Genomic DNA, 22,997 nt, shown 5'->3' with positions numbered 1-22,997 from the left:
AACATTTCAGAGAACAAGGTTTATTTCGGAAAGGCTACAATTACCGAAAATGATAGGACGCTGCAGAGACGAGCGGAGAACGGCGACAGACCCAACGCAAGAAGTGAAAAGACAATAAATAAATAAATATCACATACGGGAATCTTCAGAACCACAGCGGGGATGGTGGAAAGGCACAGCCGCTGAGGAAGGACTCGGGTCAGACCCTCATACAGGACCGACACCTGCACGTTGTCTGGAGGGGCTGGACCCGGGTCTCGGGAGAAGTGCGGGATAAAGATGGAGGAGGACGGGAAGCAATCAGTGCAGTCAACAAACCAGACACCACTCGTCGGTACATCGTCCTAGGTGTCAGGGCTCGGCCACACAGCTTAGCTCCAGGAACGTGGGCAAGAAACCTGCGGCTGTGCAGGCGAGCAGTAAGGTACAGCTTCCATGGTCAATGACCGAGGTCCTTCACAAGAGGCCGCCAGCTCCGGCAGGAGGCCTCCAGGTGGACGGGTCACTGTCCGAACAGGTAAAGGGAGCAGCCATGTATGGACACCAGCAAATCAGCCTGGAACCCAACTAAACGTGTTCTTCTCCTCAGTCTCCTGAGTTTATTCTGCAGTCTGCACTGGGAGCAGGCAGGAGACTTTCTGGATTACCGGATGCCGGATTAGCTTCATTCATCCTGCTCTCCTTCTTGTCTTACAATTCTTTCCCGGAGCTTGATGAACCGTGCAATTCATTTTATATGGCACCTGATAATCTGGCATGCCAAAAGAGTTCATGCCAGATTAGCAGGAATTTACCCGACAGCCCAGCATTCCTTGGCAGTGACATGAATGCAAATGAACAAGCAGAAGTCATCAGCTCCGGAGGGCGCGCAATACTAGATAACGGATGCGCCAGCAGGTATCAGAATGATGGCATCCAAAGACCCGGCACAGAACTGCAGAATAAAGGGGAGAGGCAGGAGATGCGGCTGACAAGATGCACAGAATTTTCACCTGATAATCTGGCAACAATCAAGCCTCATTAGATTAAAGGACTTTTCCTGAGCGCACACGCGGTCACACCCCTGCACGGCGCTGCTGGTGTACATGGATTTCCGTCCCGCTCGATCAGGACGCGGCGTCTTCGTCTTGTGCAGTTTATTTCTAAACCTTTTATTCCGACCTTGAAAGCGGCCGACGCTCTGAGGACAAGACTCTTCATCAATGCGTGTGAAGCGAATCGGAGTCGCCTTCATAGGAGGCTCTTCTCCGGATCCCACGGCCCTCGCTCTCCGCTCAGCTAAAATCAGCAGCTGGAGCCTCCTCGTAGCCCACAGGCGGCAACTTCCATACAAGAAGTTAAAAGACAAATAAAACTTTAGTTTTCCTGCAAAGAAACTGAGCGTCTATAAACTAAAGCTCCGCGCTGGCAGCTGACTGCGCCGCGCGCCGGACGTGCACGGGTGGGCGGAGCGCGCTGTCGCTATGTGAAGGCTTTACTAACGGCTATAATCATCTACAAGGATTCGTTTGCGATCAGTCATTCCTCCGCTCTCTCTTTATCCCAGCTCTCCGGCATTTCACTCCATTCTGTTTTTGCCTCCTGTTGGTCTTTGGCCGCCGCGCTGCCGTCCAGGTCCAGTTCTTCGAAGGATGAGGCGCTTGCCCCGGACTCGCTGGGGCTCTTCTCGCTGTTGGTTTGCTCTTTTTGTTGGGAGCCTTCAGCCTCCGTCTCTTCCTGATTTTCCGACACCAGCTCCAAGCTTAAAGTGTCCTCTAATAACAGGGGGTCAAGTTCAGCACCTGGAGGAGGAGAAAGAGGAGAAGATGAGAATCTATGCGCAGAAGATAGCGGCCGTGTCCTTACAGCCGGTTTCTCAGCATTTAACCCCTTTAGGCTACTTTCACGCTCGCGTTTGGCGAGCATCAGTCATGGATCTGCAGACAGATCCGTTCAGATAATACAACCGTCTGCATCCGTTCAGATCGGATCCGTTTGTATCATCTTTAACATAGCCAAGACGGATCCGCCATGAACACCAATGAAAGTCAATGGAGGACGGGTCAGTTTTCTATTGTGTCACAGAAAACGGATCCGTCCCCATAGACTTACATTGTGTGTCAGAACGGGTCCGTTTGGCTCAGTTTCGTCAGACGGACACCAAAACGCTGCAGGCGGCCCCCAGAGCGGAATGGAGACGGATCGGAGGCAAACTGATGAATCCTGAGCGGATCCTTTTCCATTCAGAATGCATTAGGGCAAAACTGATCCGTTTTGGACGCTGAGCACCAGTGTGAGAGTAGCCCAATGCCGTACATGTATGGTATTAGCGTGCAGGCTCACACGCTGAGCTCGCTCCATACATGGCGGGTGCTGGATGCATAATACAGAGACACCCGCCAGCAGTGACTAGAAAAGGAGAGGACTCCAATCCCAGTCATTTAACCCTTCAAATAGCAACCCTAGAACCTATGGGGTTACGAAGAAGGGGGACCTCACAGCATCTGAAAATGAACAAGCTATTAGAGAAAAATAAAAATAAATAAAAAGTGATTTGCTATTTTTGTCACCAACAAGAAAGTGGAAAAAAGTCATATATTCCCCAAGACTGTACCAATAACTAGAGTTCACCCCGCAAAAAACAAGGCCTCGAACAACTCTGCAGATGGAATATAAAAAAGGGATGGCTGTCAGAATATGGCAATGGGAAGAAAATGTTATTTTCTCAAAGGTTTTTATTTATTTATTTATCTTTTTAAAGTAAAACATAATAGCAGTACACAGTCCGGTATCGCTGTGGTCATGGCGAGCGCAGACGTCCCGTCACTATTAGCATAAAGTGAATGCTATAATAACAAAACCCCCCAAAAAAATGAAGATGGAATTGTAGTTTTTTTTTTTTTTTTTTACAATTTCACCCCAGAAATAATTTTGGGGGAAATGCAAACTTATCCTGCAAAAAGCCCTCATATGATACACTGTAACAAATCGTCAGCTGTAGCAGAGATCTTAAAAATGAGGAGGATCAGAAAGCAAAGTCTATTAGAAAGTTGCAGAACTTTTAATTTTGCAATTATTAAAGGGTTTTCCCAAGATTTTTAAAAACCTAGCCCGGAGCAGAGCCCCCTATTCAGTGGGCTCAGCATGCATGTGAGTACTTGCATCCCTGGATCCGATGAAAGCTGTAATGGCACCGGACGGGGTTAAAAGCAGAGTGTGCCTGGCATGCATGCTGTACCTGCGCTCCCTGGACTTTATGTGGCTGTCATGGCCCATAACAGGTAGGAACTAGTGTTAGGGACCACTCATGAAGGCGACCTTGACGTGGCGAGTGGCTTATTACGCTTTGGCCAAAATGTACACCAATGCCTTATTCAACATCCAGCATAAAAGGCAGGGCAGAGTGCTGGTTGCAGTGTGCGATTGCATTTTGTGTTTTTACATTTATATCTCTATTTCGCCATAGCAATCTGCACCTGCTAGGGGTTGTGCGGGCTAAATTTTCCATATTTTCCCCCTATTCACCTATATGTATACCGCCACGCTCTGGTCCTGCATCGATGATGTCATGTCCATTGTCCACAAGCCCTGGCGGTCACGTGTGCATGAACAGCATGGCGGCTCCGCCATGTCTCGGGTTCCTCTCACACCGCTGCCCGGAGCTTTTCCTCTTTCTGGCACCAATACGTTATTTTCCCCGTGATGGCCGCTTTCCATCTCTACTCCGATTCGGCATCCCTAATTTTAGTACGACTATCCTGTCGCTCCCTCACAGGTGGGCCCCCGACCCGGCAGATTATAACATGCCATTTATTGTACCCAACGCCCATGTGGTGCGTCAGCCTCCAGCTGCCTAATAACACATACAGATAATAATAGAGGGAGAGGATGAGGGGTGTCAGCTCCACGTCCTGCCCCCGCCTGCACATTAACCAAATCTGCGCCTCACGCGCTGCCTGCCTACCAGGACAAATAATGACCTTGGCTGGCAGCGACTGCCGGGAGCCAGGGCAGAGGGCAACGTAACACGAAGAGGTGACAGTGACAGCTGGTACTGCCCACGGCTGGTGACAGAGCTCTGGGGAGTCATTAAGTGCAAAATAATGTTAATTGTGGCTGACACAGCTGGAGGACTCGGTCTGCTATCCTGACTCTACAAGGTCCCAGACCCCCCATCATAAGGGCAGCAGGAAGCAAAACAAAGCACCCTGGGAGGTACGTAATCCAAGTGCAAGCCTGGCAGAGCGCGCAGGAAGCAATTAGAAGAGACAGAAGCTGTCCAGCTCCGACGACCAGCGCCGTGTGACACTGACCTATGAACTGGATAATCCCCCCCCCCTCCCAGACACCCCCACCCCGAGTACTGCAGGCTCGTCACCCTCAGCAGTTTTCATATTAGGGAAGATGAAGAATCACATGAGCAAGGTTCAGGATCAGAGATCCATAACAGGCAGCCCATGCGACACCGGGAGGACCACCTAATGGTAACCAAGTCCCCTCTAGAATCCGGTCTCAGGCTTTCATACTGTCCGTCTCCGTAGATCTGCACGTTTCTGGTCCTGTCACCGCAGCTCGACCGCATTTGGGTCAGGACTGCACCTCTTCGGATGTTCTCTTGGAAAGTTGGTTTGTGAAATTGCTGCTGTTGCTCCAAGACGTGATGCACCGTGAAATTCACATTCAGCAACCCAGTGAGCGAGATCAGGTTCTAGGACGCTTTAGGTTGCTCTGTGTGGAGCCCTGGAAGGGGACAGTCACATTGTCACACAGGGAGAGGAGTGTTCGAGAACTTCGTCACTGGTGAAAAGAACATTTCCAATACCAGCCGATTGCTGCCCCCACCTATAACTTGCAAGGAAGAACGAGACCGCCATGTGAGAGCTCCACACCACCGTCTCTAGCATCCAGAGCAGAAGTTCTCAGGGACACGTCATCGTCCAGATAGTGCACCTGGCGGTATACAGCACAGAATAAGGCCTCAATGGGGCACAGACAACTCAGCGGATGGCGACCATCAGGTAGAAGTTATAAACCGCGTGGCCGCTGGGGGCCGCCTGCATCCTGCTGGGGGGCTGGAGGTCAGCTGTGAGGTATGTACTGCTCTGCTGCTGCTCTATCATTAGGTCTTTAAACGTCAGTTTCCATAATGGTGGCGTCCTGCGCTCCACTATCTTCCAACAGAACACAGGATCCCCATTCCTGCGATTGGTGAAGATCCCGGTAGTCGGACTCCCACCAATGTAAGTGCACCTTCACACGTGGCAGACCTTGTTGAAATTCAGTTTCATTCATCTGAATGGGGTTCCTTTGGCGCGAGCACTGGACTCCTCATTCAGATAAATGAAACTTATTTTCACTCACAGAAACTTTCTGCAACAAAATCTGCCCTGTGTGAAGGCGCCCTGACAATCATGCAGTGGACAGGGACACCATCGTGTTACTGGAATACACCATCAAGGGCTCAGCTCCTCCTGGCCTCCCCATGCTCTCAGAAGGCCTCTAACCTCCGGCATTCAAGCTGTGGTGAAACTACGACTCCCAGAATGCTCCATTCATTTCAGCCAAGCAAGTGTACATCTTGGGAGTTGTAGTTTTACCCCACAGCTGGAGTGCCGGAGGTCGGCCATCACAGGCCTATACTATTATTTAATGCTTATAATTTACCTACACAACCAGCATGTGGAGGGGCAATGCCCCAGGTGCCAAGTGTTAGAGAGCTGGCACATACCTTCAGACTCTGGCAGAGGCGCCTCTCCTCTCTCCTTCCTCAGTAGCTCTTTCATCTCAGGTACGTAGAAGTCATCTTGACGAGACAAGGGGCACATGAAGATTATTTTATCCCCTTTATAGATCTCCACATAGGGGTGGGCACTCAGCTTCCGCTCCTGGAAGAGAAGAGAGGGGTCACTAATATGGCGGATAGTCCAGTATATTCGGGTCTATGCAGGTTGCAGAATCCGTGTAATCTGCATGGCAGCGGATTAAGGGTTCTGTGGAGCGGAGCGCGCCGCGCATGGGGTCTCCTCCTCCTACAACATCTCTGCTCCCCTTATGGCCTAATTAGAGGCGGCAGCCCCGCTGAGCCCCGCGGTGATGCTGGAGCTCTACCCAGGAGAGCAGAGGCTTAGTCCTCTCATTAGCGGCCCCTTCCACTCGGATACATGGAGGGGATTAGAAAGGCTTCGTACGAAGCAACAAGAGAAGCCCATTAGCACAATACGCGCGCACATCACAGGTTACTGACATTTCACCTTTGTAATGAAACCCATGGTTTTATCTCCTGAGGTCACGCTCGGGGGAGGGGTACAGGTGGCAAAATGGTGTGAAGGAACTGGCAGAGCAGAGGCCTTAAGAATCGGGGTAGAAGAGACTCACGGAGGACTGGTACAGAAGACACACTGGGGGAAGTGGAAGGGATGGTGCATACTGGGAGTAGTAGGCAAAGTTGGAGTTTACTGGTCTACAGAACAGTCTGTCCGCTCGGTGCCTGGAGTCTTCATGGAGACCAAACTTCAGAACCCAAGCGAGTAATTAGGGAAGGAACCCAGGGATCGTAATATATCAGACCTGCGGCAATACCTGCATCCAATGCGGCGTGCATACACGTGTGGCCTAAACCACGGCACCTAGGGCCTGGAAATGCACAGCAGATGTCCGCAGCATGCACAGGCGAAAGTCAGGGAATTAGAATATCGTGCAAAGTTCATTTATTTCAGTGATGCAACTTAAAAGGTGACACTGACACATGAGACTCATTACAGGCAGCGAGATCTCAGGCCTTATTTGGTATAATCTGGATGATTACGGCTTATGAAACCCCAAAGTCACAATCTCAGGTCCCCTTTGCTCAGGGGTACGGAGCAATTGGCCGACTGGAGGGGGACACTGAGCCGAGAATATTCAACCTGTTCACAAAATTCGAATTTTAAGCTGCATTAATGCAATTCCTTTCAAGTTGCATTACTGAAATAAATGGACTTTTGCACAATAATCACATTTTTCGAGTTTCACCTGTTATTTAGATGCCTCAGCCAAGCATCCCCTCGTCAGGACCCCCGCGATGGTGCCTGCAGCAGAGGTGACACCCATGTGAATTAGTGCACTAATATGTCCATACATACAGATTCACAGACAATTATCGGATCGGAGGCGAGATGCTATAGATAGACGCAGACACAGTTATGACATGTCTAAAGCAGAAGTGGATATATGTGAGCGGGGGGCGGCTGCAGCTGTTCTCCCCTCGGTGGTTGAGACACCACTACTCACTGCAAACTCATTAAAATTTTATTCCCAGCTGGATCTGACTCATTAAAATACAAGTTAGATCCTGACAATCCGAGGAGCGGCGCGGGCAGCCCGACCAATGCCGCCTGGGGGAGGGCAGCAAACGCCTCTGGAGAGACATCGGCGGGGGAGGGGGGTGAAATTGGGGGAGCAAGAGTACAAAATAAAACAGGTGGGGGTGAGGAAGAAAGAAGGGGTGCAGAGAGGGGAGAGGAGGCGAGATTGGGGGAGCGAGTGTAAGACAGCACAGAAGAGAGGTGCGGGTGAGGAAGAAAGAAGGGGTGCAGAGAGGGGAGAGGAGGCGAGATTGGGGGAGCGAGTGTAAGACAGCACAGAAGAGAGGTGCAGGGTGAGGAAGAAAGAAGGGGTGCAGAGAGGGGAGAGGAGGGGAGATTGGGGGAGCGAGTGTAAGACAGCACAGAAGAGAGGTGCAGGTGAGGAAGAAAGAAGGGGTGCAGAGAGGGGAGAGGAGGCGAGATTGGGGGAGCGAGTGTAAGACAGCACAGACGGGAGGTGCGGGTGAGGAAGAAAGAAGGGGTGCAGAGAGGGGAGAGGAGGCGAGATTGGGGGAGCGAGTGTAAGACAGCACAGAAGGGAGGTGCGGGTGAGGAAGAAAGAAGGGGTGCAGAGAGGGGGGAGGAGGCGAGATTGGGGGAGCGAGTGTAAGACAGCACAGAAGGGAGGTGCGGGTGAGGAAGAAAGAAGGGGTGCAGAGAGAGGAGAGGAGGAGAGATTGGGGGGAGCGAGTGTAAGACAGCACAGAAGGGAGGTGCGGGTGAGGAAGAAAGAAGGGGTGCAGAGAGGGGGGAGGAGGCGAGATTGGGGGAGCGAGTGTAAGACAGCACAGAAGAGGAGTGGGGGTGAGGAAGAAAGAAGGGGTGCAGAGAGGAGAGGAGGAGAGATTGGGGGGAGCGAGTGTAAGACAGCACAGAAGAAGGAGTGGGGGTGAGGAAGAAAGAAGGGGTGCACAGAGGGGAGAGGAGGCGAGATTGGGGGAGCGAGTGTAAGACAGCACAGAAGGGAGGTGCGGGTGAGGGAGAAAGAAGGGGTGCAGAGAGGGGAGAGGAGGTGAGATTGGGGGAGCGAGTGTAAGACAGCACAGAAGGGAGGTGCGGGTGAGGGAGAAAGAAGGGGTGCAGAGAGGGGAGAGGAGGCGAGATTGGGGGAGCGAGTGTAAGACAGCACAGAAGGGAGGTGCGGGTGAGGAAGAAAGAAGGGGTGCAGAGAGGGGAGAGGAGGCGAGATTGGGGGAGCGAGTGTAAGACAGCACAGAAGGGAGGTGCGGGGTGAGGAAGAAAGAAGGGGTGCAGAGAGGGGAGAGGAGGTGAGATTGGGGGAGCGAGTGTAAGACAGCACAGAAGGGAGGGTGCGGGTGAGGAAGAAAGAAGGGGTGCAGAGAGGGGAGAGGAGGCGAGATTGGGGGAGCGAGTGTAAGACAGCACAGAAGAGGAGTGGGGGTGAGGAAGAAAGAAGGGGTGCAGAGAGGGGAGAGGAGGCGAGATTGGGGGAGCGAGGTAAGACAGCACAGAAGAGGAGTGGGGGTGAGGAAGAAAGAAGGGGCGCAGAGAGGGGAGAGGAGGCGAGATTGGGGGAGCGAGTAAGACAGCACAGAAGGGAGGTGCGGGTGAGGAAGAAAGAAGGGGTGCAGAGAGGGGGGAGGAGGCGAGATTGGGGGAGCGAGTGTAAGACAGCACAGAAGGGAGGTGCGGGTGAGGAAGAAAGAAGGGGTGCAGAGAGGGGGGAGGAGGAGAGATTGGGGGAGCGAGTGTAAGACAGCACAGAAGAGGAGTGGGGGTGAGGAAGAAAGAAGGGGTGCACAGAGGGGAGAGGAGGCGAGATGGGGGAGCGAGTGTAAGACAGCACAGAAGAGGAGTGGGGGTGAGGAAGAAAGAAGGGGTGCAGAGAGGGGGGAGGAGGCGAGATTGGGGGAGCGAGTGTAAGACAGCACAGACGGGAGGTGCGGGGTAAGGAAGAAAGAAGGGGCGCAGAGAGGGGAGAGGAGGCGAGATTGGGGGAGCGAGTGTAAGACAGCACAGAAGGGAGGTGCGGGGTGAGGAAGAAAGAAGGGGCTGCAGAGAGGGGAGAGGAGGCGAGATTGGGGGAGCGAGTGTAAGACAGCACAGAAGGGAGGTGCAGGTGAGGAAGAAAGAAGGGGTGCAGAGAGGAGGAGGAGGAGAGATTGGGGGGAGCGAGTGTAAGACAGCACAGAAGAGGAGTGGGGGTGAGGAAGAAAGAAGGGGTGCACAGAGGGGAGAGGAGGCGAGATTGGGGGAGCGAGTGTAAGACAGCACAGAAGGGAGGTGCGGGTGAGGAGAAAGAAGGGGTGCAGAGAGGGGAGAGGAGGCGAGATTGGGGGAGCGAGTGTAAGACAGCACAGAAGAGAGGTGCGGGTGAGGAAGAAAGAAGGGGCGCAGAGAGGGGAGAGGAGGCGAGATTGGGGGAGCGAGTGTAAGACAGCACAGAAGGGAGGTGCGGGTAAGGAAGAAAGAAGGGGTGCAGAGAGGAGAGGAGGAGAGATTGGGGGGAGCGAGTGTAAGACAGCACAGAAGAGGAGTGGGGGTGAGGAAGAAAGAAGGGGTGCACAGAGGGGAGAGGAGGCGAGATTGGGGGAGCGAGTGTAAGACAGCACAGAAGGGAGGTGCGGGTGAGGGAGAAAGAAGGGGTGCAGAGAGGGGGGAGGAGGCGAGATTGGGGGAGCGAGTGTAAGACAGCACAGAAGAGAGGTGCGGGTGAGGAAGAAAGAAGGGGTGCAGAGAGGGGAGAGGAGGCGAGATTGGGGGGAGCGAGTGTAAGACAGCACAGACGAGGAGGTGCGGGGTGAGGAAGAAAGAAGGGGTGCAGAGAGGGAGAGGAGGCGAGATTGGGGGAGCGAGTGTAAGACAGCACAGAAGGGAGGTGCGGGTGAGGAAGAAAGAAGGGGTGCAGAGAGGGGGAGAGGAGGCGAGATTGGGGGAGCGAGTGTAAGACAGCACAGACGGGAGGTGCGGGTGAGGAAGAAAGAAGGGGTGCAGAGAGGGGAGAGGAGGCGAGATTGGGGGAGCGAGTGTAAGACAGCACAGAAGGGAGGTGCGGGTGAGGAAGAAAGAAGGGGTGCAGAGAGGGGAGAGGAGGCGAGATTGGGGGAGCGAGTGTAAGACAGCACAGAAGGGAGGTGCGGGTGAGGAAGAAAGAAGGGGTGCAGAGAGGGGAGAGGAGGCGAGATTGGGGGAGCGAGTGTAAGACAGCACAGAAGGGAGGTGCAGGTGAGGAAGAAAGAAGGGGTGCAGAGAGGGAGAGGAGGCGAGATTGGGGGAGCGAGTGTAAGACAGCACAGAAGAGGAGTGGGGGTGAGGAAGAAAGAAGGGGTGCACGAGAGGGGAGAGGAGGCGAGATTGGGGGAGCGAGTGTAAGACAGCACAGAAGGGAGGTGCGGGTAAGGAAGAAAGAAGGGGTGCAGAGAGGGAGAGGAGGAGAGATTGGGGGGAGCGAGTGTAAGACAGCACAGAAGAGGAGTGGGGGTGAGGAAGAAAGAAGGGGTGCACAGAGGGGAGAGGAGGCGAGATTGGGGGAGCGAGTGTAAGACAGCACAGAAGAGGAGGTGCGGGTGAGGAAGAAAGAAGGGGTGCAGAGAGGGGAGAGGAGGCGAGATTGGGGGAGCGAGTGTAAGACAGCACAGAAGGGAGGTGCGGGTGAGGAAGAAAGAAGGGGTGCAGAGAGGGGAGAGGAGGCGAGATTGGGGGAGCGAGTGTAAGACAGCACAGAAGAGAGGTGCGGGTGAGGAAGAAAGAAGGGGTGCAGAGAGGGGAGAGGAGGCGAGATTGGGGGAGCGAGTGTAAGACAGCACAGAAGGGAGGTGCAGGGTGAGGAAGAAAGAAGGGGTGCAGAGAGGGGAGAGGAGGCGAGATTGGGGGAGCGAGTGTAAGACAGCACAGAAGAGGAGTGGGGGTGAGGAAGAAAGAAGGGGTGCAGAGAGGGGAGAGGAGGCGAGTAAAACAAACACCACAAGAGAGCAAAAGGCACAGGTGCAGAGGGGGGCACTTAAGATTGGGTAGAGGTTGTAAAGATGCCCGATTGAGCACACAGCTCTGCGGAGAAGAAGGTGGAAGGCTTAGGTCTGACGGGGAATCCTCTTAGTTGGATCTCACAATGAAGAGATCTTAACGGGTTTCTGTCACCAGAAACCCTATTACACTAGCGGACATTAGTGATGTGCTAATGTCAGCTGCAGCTAGCTAGCCGAGTCCTACTTGTATCTGTGCCCCCGTTACTGCAGAAATATAACTTTTATATTATGCTAATTAGCCTCTAGGTGCAGGGGGGGCGTTGCCCTTGCTCCTAGAGGCTCCGTTCTCGCACCTCTGGCCACGCCCTTTTACACTAGACTGACAGGGCCAGGCAGCGTTGGTCTCCTCCTGTCTGCCATGTAAATCTCGCGACTGCGCCGTCTATTCAGTATTCGTCGCAGGCGCAGTAAATGAAGGGCGCTCGCCGGCTTCCTCACTGCGCCTGCACCAAATACTGAATGGTGCGAGATTACCCCAGCGTACAGCTCCGGCAGGTGGAGACCAACGCTGCCTGGCCCTGTCAATCTAGTGTAGAAGGGCGTGGCCAGAGGTGGGAGAACGCAGCCTCTAGGAGCAAGGGCAACGCCCCCCCTGCACCTAGAGGCTAATTAGCATATTATAAAAGTTCTATTTCTGCAGTAACGGGGGCACAGATACAAGTAGGACTCGGCTAGTTAGGTGCACATCACTAACGTCAGCTAGTGTAATAGGGTTAATTCTGGTGACAAACCCTTTAAGAGAACTTGTCCCGAGCACCGTCCCGAGGCAGAGAGAGGGATTCACAGTAATACTCTTGTCCTCCTCCTTCCTCTCCCCCCCGGGGAAAGCTTCTTCCTCAGCGTCCTCGCTCCCCCTTCCCCATTACTGAGGCCGCAGGAAAAGTACACAAAGCAAGACGGAAACAATAAGGAAGAAGCTCGGAGAGCTGGGAGTCCATGATGAAAGGAGCTTAATGCTGGCAGACAGGCAGTAAATAGTAAATGGATGAGAAGATGAGGGACAAGCAAGAAATAATGAGACGCGAGGACATGGGAAGTAGTGTCAGGCGAGACAGCACACGGCGGGGGTAGAGAACAAGAACGCTCTCCGCAGCGCCCGCGCCGCTCCCCCCCCTCCTGTCTCTATCTCTCCCTTTTCCATCCAACTCGTCACTTCTCTTGGTCTCAGATCTCATTTTCACCTGAGAACAAACAGCAGGTGGCAATTTACACTTCACCACAGCCAGGAGCGGCTCCCTCCTCAGCCCGAAAAACAGGAGCGCCTGCACAGTGTTAACGCGGCTCCTTACAAAGATCACGCGCTAAAGAAATGAAAGCTCATGCGTCCACCCGAAACATAGTGGATGTACCCGAGCGCCCCACACCGGCCAGGTAACGCCGGTGACAGCCGCCTGCCAAGGTCAGCGAGACGCTAGGATGTGGATATAGTGACTGCTGTGATCCAAGCAGCGCTGCAGCAGCTGTCCGGGGTGCACCGGCCAGGCATTAACCAGGGGAGCAGCATCTTATCATTACGCCAGATGCAGTCCTATGTAAACGCCATCATAGAAAGTTGTGCATCTTCCTGATTGACTTTGCGCACCGACCCTTGCGTTCCCGCCCGCCGCCCCCGATCGCTCGCGCACAATTACAGCTTGTGAGACAATAAACACTCGGCTGCGACAGCTTTATTCTTATCCAGTCATTAAATAAACCGTTTCTATTGTCTGAGTGACTCGGAACCTGCCCATACGCCATTTCTGGCGGACGCCCCCATAAGCTCGTGTGTGCGGGGCGCTGCCTGGCTCTGGCGCTGTCCGCTCTCAGGTATTTTAAGGGGTTCTCCGCTTTGTACAATCCTAGGGTCCCTTCACAAGAAGCTGATCACAGCGATCAGCTGAATCTGTGCAGAAACTTGTCAGGGATTTTCCTGCAGCGCCCCCACAGGAGAGCTAATGAATTACGCAGGGCTCATTCAGATCAATGGTCGGTCTGTCTAGTCCTCCGGTCCAAGAGACGCTCTTTAGGACCGCTCTGCACTCTGTCCAAGTGATGAGCTCCTTGAACAGAGAAGTCCCTAATAGATTATAGGAGAAGAGGTTTTCTAAGCCGGACAACCCCTCTGATTCAGATGAGCGGCACCAGAGAGGTCTGACCGCTGTTCTCCACTGTACTGGGGGGGCTTGGGTAATGATACAGCAGATCCCCGATTCAGTGCCATTATAACAGAAGTGAATTACACGCCGCACGGGCATCACATTTATCACATGAAAAGCAGCAGAGAAGCGTCACAAGAGACAAGCGGCAGCAAAACCCATAAGGTGCCCTGACACTGATCAGGTCTCTGACAGAGGAGAGAACCCCAAAGATCATGCTCTACCCCTATACGCAATTAACTACACAAGGCCGAGGGGTTGGGCTGTTTGTGAGGCGCACAGGGGACCCCCTTCACAAGGCACGGATACGCTTTGGCACTGACCGAGCAAAGAAGCAGAGACTCCATGTGCAGCGCAACGCAGCTCCGAAAAAAGAGGAAACGCAGCTCTCCAACGCCACCTACAGGTGACTGCCCGTACAAGGCGCAGCCGCTTCCAGAATTGTTTTCAGCCCACGTTGTCACGGAGGTTACATGCACAGGGCACTATTCACATGACCGACTGCAATGCCACATCCCTGCCGTCAGTACAGTTACAGTCGCTTATTCTTTAGATTTACAAGGTGACACTTAAAGGGGTTGTCCGCCCTGGGAGCCGCCAACCTCAGTGCTACTAACATGCCCCATTAAATGAGATAACGTTCCATTCAAAGGGAAGGGACGCCGGGGCCTGTGACTGCATCCTATATTTCGTTTTGATCTGTGTGGATGGCGTGGCTGTGGCCATGGTTTCGGGTTGGCACGGCCACGTTGTTGTTTTTTTCCTTAAAGGGGTTGTGTCATCTCAAGCATTGGTGCCATATTGCTAGAATATGCCACCAACGTCCCCATCTATAGAACGGAAAGATGACCACGTATGCATCTTATTTCCGTCAGCCCCAGAGAAGTGAATGGCTTGGTGGCTGCGCTTGCGCAGGGAACTTCCTATTGATTTCTATGGGACTTCTGAGCCGATCAGATATTCTCTGCACTTCCGTAGATATGAACGCAGGGCGGCCGGCATGTCTGCTCCGCTCTCCTTCACTTTGTAGGCTCTGTTATAGAGACAGCTGCGGGGCCTGGAGGTGGAAACATCAGACAATGGTGGCAGAATGCTTGAGATGACAACCCCTTTAATGGGTAGTTTATTTATAAATTTTTCCTAACTTATATATTATATTATATAATTTGCCGCCCACGTCTCTGGGAGTCACATTTTACATTGAGAAGTCCATAGGAGCCCTAGTCCCAGTGAAAAATGGCTGCCTGTGGTGACAGTCACTGGCAGACCTGATCTGGTTCTGCCACGCCAGGGTGCACTGGGCAATGAAGCGATCTCCATCTGGATGGCCGTGGTGTAGAGCCTAGAACCACCCGCTCTACAGCCACAGCACGTGCTCCTATGCAGGTAAAAAAAAAGTCAAGGAACGTGCAAAACAATGCAGGAAGGCCTAATGCCGCAACGTCGGGGGTCTACTGCCACCCCTTCCGCATTCTTCTAAACTGTGCCAGTCCTGATGAATCCACTTCATGGGACCATACTGGCCCCGAGTGGCGCTTTTTAGGAAATCAGATGAAGAGGCTTCTGCGTTTATATATGTGGCTCCTAATGCAGGGCTGCACAGGGGGCCTCCCGTGTAATGACCGGACTGGCGGCACAGTATACATATAGTGGGGTGTGCCTCTACTGCAGGCCTGCACAGGGGGCCTCCCGTGTAATGACCGGACTGGCGGCACAGTGTATATAGTGGGGTGTGCCTCTACTGCAGGCCTGCACAGGGGGCCTCCCGTGTAATGACCGGACTGGCGGCACAGTATATATATATATAGTGGGGTGTGCCTCTGCTGCAGGGCTGCACAGGGGGCCTCCCGTGTAATGACCGGACTGGCGGCACAGTGTATATAGTGGGGTGTGCCTCTACTGCAGGCCTGCACAGGGGGCCTCCCGTGTAATGACCGGACTGGCGGCACAGTATATATATATATAGTGGGGTGTGCCTCTACTGCAGGCCTGCACAGGGGGCCTCCCGTGTAATGACCGGACTGGCGGCACAGTATATATATATATAGTGGGGTGTGCCTCTACTGCAGGGCTGCACAGGGGGCCTCCCGTGTAATGACCGGACTGGCGGCACAGTGTATATAGTGGGGTGTGCCTCTACTGCAGGCCTGCACAGGGGGCCTCCCGTGTAATGACCGGACTGGCGGCACAGTATATATATATATATAGTGGGGTGTGCCTCTACTGCAGGCCTGCACAGGGGGCCTCCCGTGTAATGACCGGACTGGCGGCACAGTATATATATATATATAGTGGGGTGTGCCTCTACTGCAGGGCTGCACAGGGGGCCTCCCGTGTAATGACCGGACTGGCGGCACAGTATATATATATATATATAGTGGGGTGTGCCTCTACTGCAGGGCTGCACAGGGGGCCTCCCGTGTAATGACCGGACTAGCGGCACAGTGTATATAGTGGGGTGTGCCTCTACTGCAGGGCTGCACAGGGGGCCTCCCGTGTAATGACCGGACTGGCGGCACAGTATACATATAGTGGGGTGTGCCTCTACTGCAGGGCTGCACAGGGGGCCTCCCGTGTAATGACCGGACTGGCGGCACAGTATACATATAGTGGGGTGTGCCTCTACTGCAGGGCTGCACAGGGGGCCTCCCGTGTAATGACCGGACTGGCGGCACAGTATACATATAGTGGGGTGTGCCTCTACTGCAGGGCTGCACAGGGGGCCTCCCGTGTAATGACCGGACTGGCGGCACAGTATACATATAGTGGGGTGTGCCTCTACTGCAGGGCTGCACAGGGGGCCTCCCGTGTAATGACCGGACTGGCGGCACAGTATACATATAGTGGGGTGTGCCTCTACTGCAGGGCTGCACAGGGGGCCTCCCGTGTAATGACCGGACTGGCGGCACAGTGTATATAGTGGGGTGTGCCTCTACTGCAGGGCTGCACAGGGGGCCTCCCGTGTAATGACCGGACTGGCGGCACAGTGTATATAGTGGGGTGTGCCTCTACTGCAGGGCTGCACAGGGGGCCTCCCGTGTAATGACCGGACTAGCGGCACAGTGTATATAGTGGGGTGTGCCTCTACTGCAGGGCTGCACAGGGGGCCTCCCGTGTAATGACCGGACTGGCGGCACAGTATATATAGTGGGGTGTGCCTCTACTGCAGGCCTGCACAGGGGGCCTCCCGTGTAATGACCGGACTGGCGGCACAGTATACATATAGTGGGGTGTGCCTCTACTGCAGGGCTGCACAGGGGGCCTCCCGTGTAATGACCGGACTGGCGGCACAGTATATATAGTGGGGTGTGCCTCTACTGCAGGGCTGCACAGGGGGCCTCCCGTGTAATGACCGGACTGGCGGCACAGTATACATATAGTGGGGTGTGCCTCTACTGCAGGGCTGCACAGGGGGCCACCCGTGTAATGACCGGACTGGCGGCACAGTATACATATAGTGGGGTGTGCCTCTACTGCAGGCCTGCACAGGGGGCCTCCCGTGTAATGACCGGACTGGCGGCACAGTATACATATAGTGGGGTGTGCCTCTACTGCAGGCCTGCACAGGGGGCCTCCCGTGTAATGACCGGACTGGCGGCACAGTGTATATAGTGGGGTGTGCCTCTGCTGCAGGGCTGCACAGGGGGCCTCCCGTGTAATGACCGGACTGGCGGCACAGCGTACACAGGTGAAACTTGAAAAATTAGAATATTGTGCAAAGTTCATTTATTTCAGTAATGCAACTTAAAGAGGTTCAGAGCTGAACCCGGACAAACCTCCATTTTCCCCCCTGACTTGAGCATCGGAACAGTTCATGCTAAATCGCGCAGGGCAAAGGCATTTTCCGGAGTTCCGGTGACGTACCGGGCTCTCCATGGGGCTGCCAGAAGGCCCGGTGATGTCACCGATACCGATGGGTGGCTAGGGCGGCACTAAAGCCCGCCCATCAGAGCCGATGACATCACCGAACACACTGCCGGGTGGAAGCTTCAACCCGGCAGTGTGTTATTGTAAACAAAAGAGCCCTTGCCCGGGTATGTCCAGGTTCAGCTCTGAACTCGGACAACCCCTGTAAAAGGTGAAACTAACACATGAGACTCATTACAGGCAAAGCGAGAGATTTCAGGCCTTTATCGGTTATAATCTGGATGATTACGGCTTATGAAACCCCAAAGTCACAATCTCGGGTCCCCTTTGCTCAGGGGGTACGGATTATTAGCCGACTGGAGGGCGACACTGAGCCGAGAATATTCAACCTTTTCACAAAATTCTAATTTTAAGCTGCATTACTGAAATAAATGGACTTTAGAACGATATTCAAATTTTTCGCGTTTTAGCTGTGATATATATATATATATAGATAGAGATATATATATATATATATATATATATATAGTGGGGTGTGCCTCTACTGCAGGGCTGCACAGGGGGCCTCCCATGTAATAACCGGACTAGCGGCACAGTATGTATATAGTGGGGTGTGCCTCTACTGCAGGGCTGCACAGGGGGCCTCCCATGTAATAACCGGACTAGCGGCACAGTATGTATATAGTGGGGTGTGCCTCTACTGCAGGGCTGCACAGGGGGCCTCCCATGTAATAACCGGACTAGCGGCACAGTATGTATATAGTGGGGTGTGCCTCTACTGCAGGGCTGCACAGGGGGCCTCCCATGTAATAACCGGACTAGCGGCACAGTATGTATATAGTGGGGTGTGCCTCTACTGCAGGGCTGCACAGGGGGCCTCCCATGTAATAACCGGACTGGCGGCACAGTGTGTATATAGTGGGGTGTGCCTCTACTGCAGGGCTGCACAGGGGGCCTCCCGTGTAATGACCGGACTAGCGGCACAGTGTGTATATAGTGGGGTGTGCCTCTACTGCAGGGCTGCACAGGGGGCCTCCCGTGTAATGACCGGACTAGCGGCACAGTGTGTATATAGTGGGGTGTGCCTCTACTGCAGGGCTGCACAGGGGGCCTCCCGTGTAATGACCGGACTGGCGGCACAGTGTGTATATAGTGGGGTGTGCCTCTACTGCAGGGCTGCACAGGGGGCCTCCCGTGTAATGACCGGACTGGCGGCACAGTATGTATATAGTGGGGTGTGCCTCTACTGCAGGGCTGCACAGGGGGCCTCCCGTGTAATGACCGGACTAGCGGCACAGTGTGTATATAGTGGGGTGTGCCTCTACTGCAGGGCTGCACAGGGGGCCTCCCGTGTAATGACCGGACTAGCGGCACAGTGTGTATATAGTGGGGTGTGCCTCTACTGCAGGGCTGCACAGGGGGCCTCCCGTGTAATGACCGGACTGGCGGCACAGTGTATATAGTGGGGTGTGCCTCTACTGCAGGGCTGCACAGGGGGCCTCCCATGTAATGACCGGACTGGCGGCACAGTGTATATAGTGGGGTGTGCCTCTACTGCAGGGCTGCACAGGGGGCCTCCCGTGTAATGACCGGACTGGCGGCACAGTGTGTATATAGTGGGGTGTGCCTCTACTGCAGGCCTGCACAGGGGGCCTCCCGTGTAATGACCGGACTGGCGGCACAGTGTATATAGTGGGGTGTGCCTCTACTGCAGGCCTGCACAGGGGGCCTCCCGTGTAATGACCGGACTGGCGGCACAGTGTGTATATAGTGGGGTGCGCCTCTACTGCAGGGCTGCACAGGGGGCCTCCCGTGTAATGACCGGACTAGCGGCACAGTGTATATAGTGGGGTGTGCCTCTACTGCAGGGCTGCACAGGGGGCCTCCCGTGTAATGACCGGACTGGAGGCACAGTATATATATATTGGGGTGTGCCTCTACTGCAGGGCTGCACAGGGGGTTGATTGCCTGACTGGCAGCACTCCCCTCCCCTCCCCTCGGCCCTGCTTTCCCTCTACCTTGACGTATTTCTCCAGCGCAGGGTGCACCCTGGTGGTGGCCAGCTGTATTGAGAACGGTGTCGTGTATGGAAACGTGGCCATCACAGCATGGTTCACTTCAGGCAGCACGCAGAACTTGAATCCATGTTTCCGGAATATTCGGACGTGATCGGGGAGCGGCTTCTCATCGCCCTCGCTGAGGATACTGCCCACAATGTAGCGACAGAACTCTACAGGGACCTGCAGAATAATAAGGAGAACACAATTACTACAATCACCAAGTTACAGCTGCACTTATCACCCAAGAAGTGTAAGAATGGACTCCACGAGGGATCGGGGCTGGGCCGTAACCTAATACATAACACCCCAAAAAAAAAGCTAAAAGGCCCAGAATAATGTGCACATCCATAAAGTGTAAAATCAATAAAGTAATTTTACTGAACTACATAGAGACAGAGACATTTTACTAATCGTTTACAAGGAACCATGTGCTGGTAATAAAGCCAAACCCAAAGACGGCGCCTCCAGAGGCCACAGAACATGTAGAGTCCGAGACAAAATAACGCACAGGGCAGAGAATCAACAGCAATAAACAATAATGGAGCATCAAATGACATGAAAAGTATAAAGTACTGAGCTCTAAAGCCCGGACTATGTAGATGGACCCGAGTCAATAGGTCAGGTGGAATCGCTTTTTCCCCATTACTGCGCTCCAAAAAATGATAAAGGTTAATCTATACGTTATATAGAAAAAAAAAGTGATTTTTTGGCGAGATCTGAAATGCTGATAGCGAGGAGTAATCGCCAGTATAACAGAGAGCTGGGGGGGGGGGGGGCTGAGTATTTAGGCAATAAGCGGCGCTGAGGTCCGCCTCCACGTTTACGTGTAAACACCGCGCTGTGTATACTCCTGGAGCAGCAGGACCGGACTGACCGGCTGCGGGGACACGTTATATGTACCCTGCATCCAGCCTCGGTTATCGGGGGGCTCCATCAGACCCCCAACTCCTGCACAGAGGACTATGCAAGACAGCAGGGAGGGGTGAGGGCCAATGAGCAGAATAGCGACTGCAGCTCTGGGTGTGACTAGAGAATAAGACATGATGTAACTCAAGATCAATACCAGAAAGGGCAGAAGAAGCTGCAGTCTGCGGCTGTAGCTGCTCGGGGCCCATCATCCCTTCACTCATCTTCCCTGAAGTCACGGGACCTGGTAGTGAGTGTGCTGCACCTGGGCTCCATCGCCCTGTGGCGCCCCCTGGAGACCTGGTACCTCACTCCTGGGGGAGACCTGCTGCTATAATAAGCTGGGGCCCCGGGGAGCAGCCGTGTATTTCTGCTCCGCACCGATCAGTCCTGGATGCAACGGAGTGTAAATTATTACACCAGAAAAAGCCACCGGCTAATGAGGCTCAATGACACAGAGAGACCACCGCACACAGCGGCCGGGGAGGGGGCCCCGCACAACACGTCACAGACCGAGGACGGGCCCCAGGACCCGGGGTAATTCGCAGGAACCCAAACTACAAACATTTCCCCATCATACAGCCACTAAATCCAATGATGACCACCAAACCATAATCCTCACCCCGCCATGGGCCCCCGCCCCCTACTCCTCACCCTGCCATGGGCCCCCGCCCCGCCCCCTACTCCTCACCCTGCCATGGGCCCCCGCCCCGCCCCCTACTCCTCACCCTGCCATGGGCCCCCGCCCCGCCCCCTACTCCTCACCCTGCCATGGGCCCCCGCCCCGCCCCCTACTCCTCACCCTGCCATGGGCCCCCGCCCCGCCCCCTACTCTTCACCCTGCCATGGGCCCCCGCCCCCTACTCTTCACCCTGCCATGGGCCCCCGCCCCCTACTCTTCACCCTGCCATGGGCCCCCGCCCCCTACTCTTCACCCTGCCATGGGCCCCCGCCCCCTACTCTTCACCCTGCCATGGGCCCCCGCCCCCTACTCTTCACCCTGCCATGGGCCCCCGCCCCCTACTCTTCACCCTGCCATGGGCCCCCGCCCCCTACTCTTCACCCTGCCATGGGCCCCCGCCCCCTACTCTTCACCCTGCCATGGGCCCCCGCCCCGCCCCCCACTCCTCACCCCGCCATGGGCCCCCGCCCCGCCCCCCACTCCTCACCCCGCCATGGGCCCCCGCCCCGCACTCCTCACCCTGCCATGGGCCCCCGCCCCGCCCCCTACTCCTCACTCTGCCATGGGGCCACACTCTCTTGCCCCTCCCCCCCCCCTTCTCACCTTCATGGGGTTGTCGTAGTAGACCCCTATGGACACCAGTTTCGGGGCCAGGCTGACGCTCTCCGTGTACAGGTTCCCGCTCTCGTCATAGGGCCCCACACGGAACTTGTAGGCCAGGACCACTCCGCGGATGGGGGGCGGCCCGGCTCTCACCTCCACCTCAGTCAGCAGCCCCGAGTACACGGCCAGGCCGAAGAGCGTGAGGAGCAGGAGGGCGACCACCGCGGCGATGAGGGAGATGAGCACCCACTCCGGGACGGAGCTCATGCTGGAGGGAGCGGAGACCGGAGCACAGACCGGAGATGAGGAACGAGGAGCGGAGACCGGAGCGGGCGGCTCACCTCACCTGTTCCCAGCGCAGCTGTGACCGTACCTGACACACAGAGTCATGTGACCGCTCTACTGACGTCACCGCATCACGTGACGACACACTCCTCAGAGTAGGCAGAGGAGAGGCGACGCTCCCTGTTCTCACCATAGAGACGACGTAACCACTTCCTGTCACATGACCCCTCCTGGTCAAACACCTCAGGACTCGCCGTCGCCCAGTGAGACGTGGAAGCAGCGCAGCATGGACACTCGGCGGCGGGCACCAGGCGGGCCGGACACGGCGGAGCGGAGGAGGGAGGCTCGGGGCTGCCGGGCGCTGTCTCCGCACTCCTACTGGTTCGACATCTGGGTCTTCCTCCTGTTTGACCTGATCCTGTTCGTGTTCATCTCCCTGCTGCCCTGAGCCGGTGAGTGGCGGCTGTGATGCCCTGTCTGCCCCTGCAGTGTATGCGCCACATAGGTGGGTGCCCCTACATTACAGTGGATCATGCCCTGTCTGCCCCTGCAGTGTATGCGCCACATAGGTGGGTGCCCCTACATTACGGTGGATAATGCCCTGCCTCCCCCTGCAGTGTATGCGCCACATAGGTGGGTGCCCCTACATTACAGTGGATCATGCCCTGTCTGCCCCTGCAGTGTATGCGCCACATAGGTGGGTGCCCCTACATTACAGTGGATCATGCCCTGCCTCCCCCCTGCAGTGTATGCGCCACATAGGTGGGTGCCCCTACATTACGGTGGATAATGCCCTGCCTCCCCCTGCAGTGTATGCGCCACATAGGTGGGTGCCCCTACATTACAGTGGATCATGCAGTGTATGCGCCACATAGGTGGGTGCCCCTACATTACGGTGGATAATGCCCTGTCTGCCCCTGCAGTGTATGGGCCACATAGGTGGGTGCCCCTACATTACAGTGGATCATGCCCTGTCTGCCCCTGCAGTGTATGCGCCACATAGGTGGGTGCCCCTACATTACAGTGGATCATGCCCTGCCTCCCCCTGCAGTGTATGCGCCACATAGGTGGGTGCCCCTACATTACAGTGGATCATGCCCTGTCTGCCCCTGCAGTGTATGCCCCACATAGGTGGGTGCCCCTACATTACG

At 55.0% G+C, this 22,997-nt stretch overlaps 1 protein-coding gene across 1 annotated transcript; it reads right to left on the bottom strand.

Moving 5' to 3' along the window:
• On the bottom strand, positions 1 to 21,968 carry TEX264 (testis expressed 264, ER-phagy receptor). The gene is made up of 4 exons (XM_044273007.1): positions 21,562 to 21,968; positions 19,329 to 19,550; positions 5,708 to 5,864; positions 1 to 1,781 (listed from the first exon to the last, which is right to left on the bottom strand). Exons 1-4 carry the CDS (start codon positions 21,826 to 21,828, stop codon positions 1,519 to 1,521), a joined length of 909 nt encoding a protein of 302 aa, XP_044128942.1. The 5' UTR covers positions 21,829 to 21,968; the 3' UTR covers positions 1 to 1,518.
• Between the last annotated feature and the right edge of the window lie 1,029 nt (positions 21,969 to 22,997).

Source organism: Bufo gargarizans, unplaced genomic scaffold (genome assembly GCF_014858855.1).
Source record: "Bufo gargarizans isolate SCDJY-AF-19 unplaced genomic scaffold, ASM1485885v1 fragScaff_scaffold_335_pilon, whole genome shotgun sequence".
Lineage (NCBI taxonomy): Eukaryota > Metazoa > Chordata > Amphibia > Anura > Bufonidae > Bufo > Bufo gargarizans.
The sequence above is the reverse complement of the archived record's forward strand: the minus strand, read 5'-3'. Positions and strand labels throughout refer to the sequence as shown.

Coding starts and splice junctions, on each gene's coding strand:
- TEX264 (XM_044273007.1), bottom strand. CDS start 21,828: ATGAGCTCCGTCCCGGAGTGGGTGCTCATCTCCCTCATCGCCGCGGTG. Junction 19,551..21,561: donor ACTACGACAACCCCATGAAG/GTGAGAAGGGGG, acceptor ATTATTCTGCAG/GTCCCTGTAGAGTTCTGTCG. Junction 1,782..5,707: donor GCCTCTGCCAGAGTCTGAAG/GTATGTGCCAGC, acceptor CTCCTCCTCCAG/GTGCTGAACTTGACCCCCTG.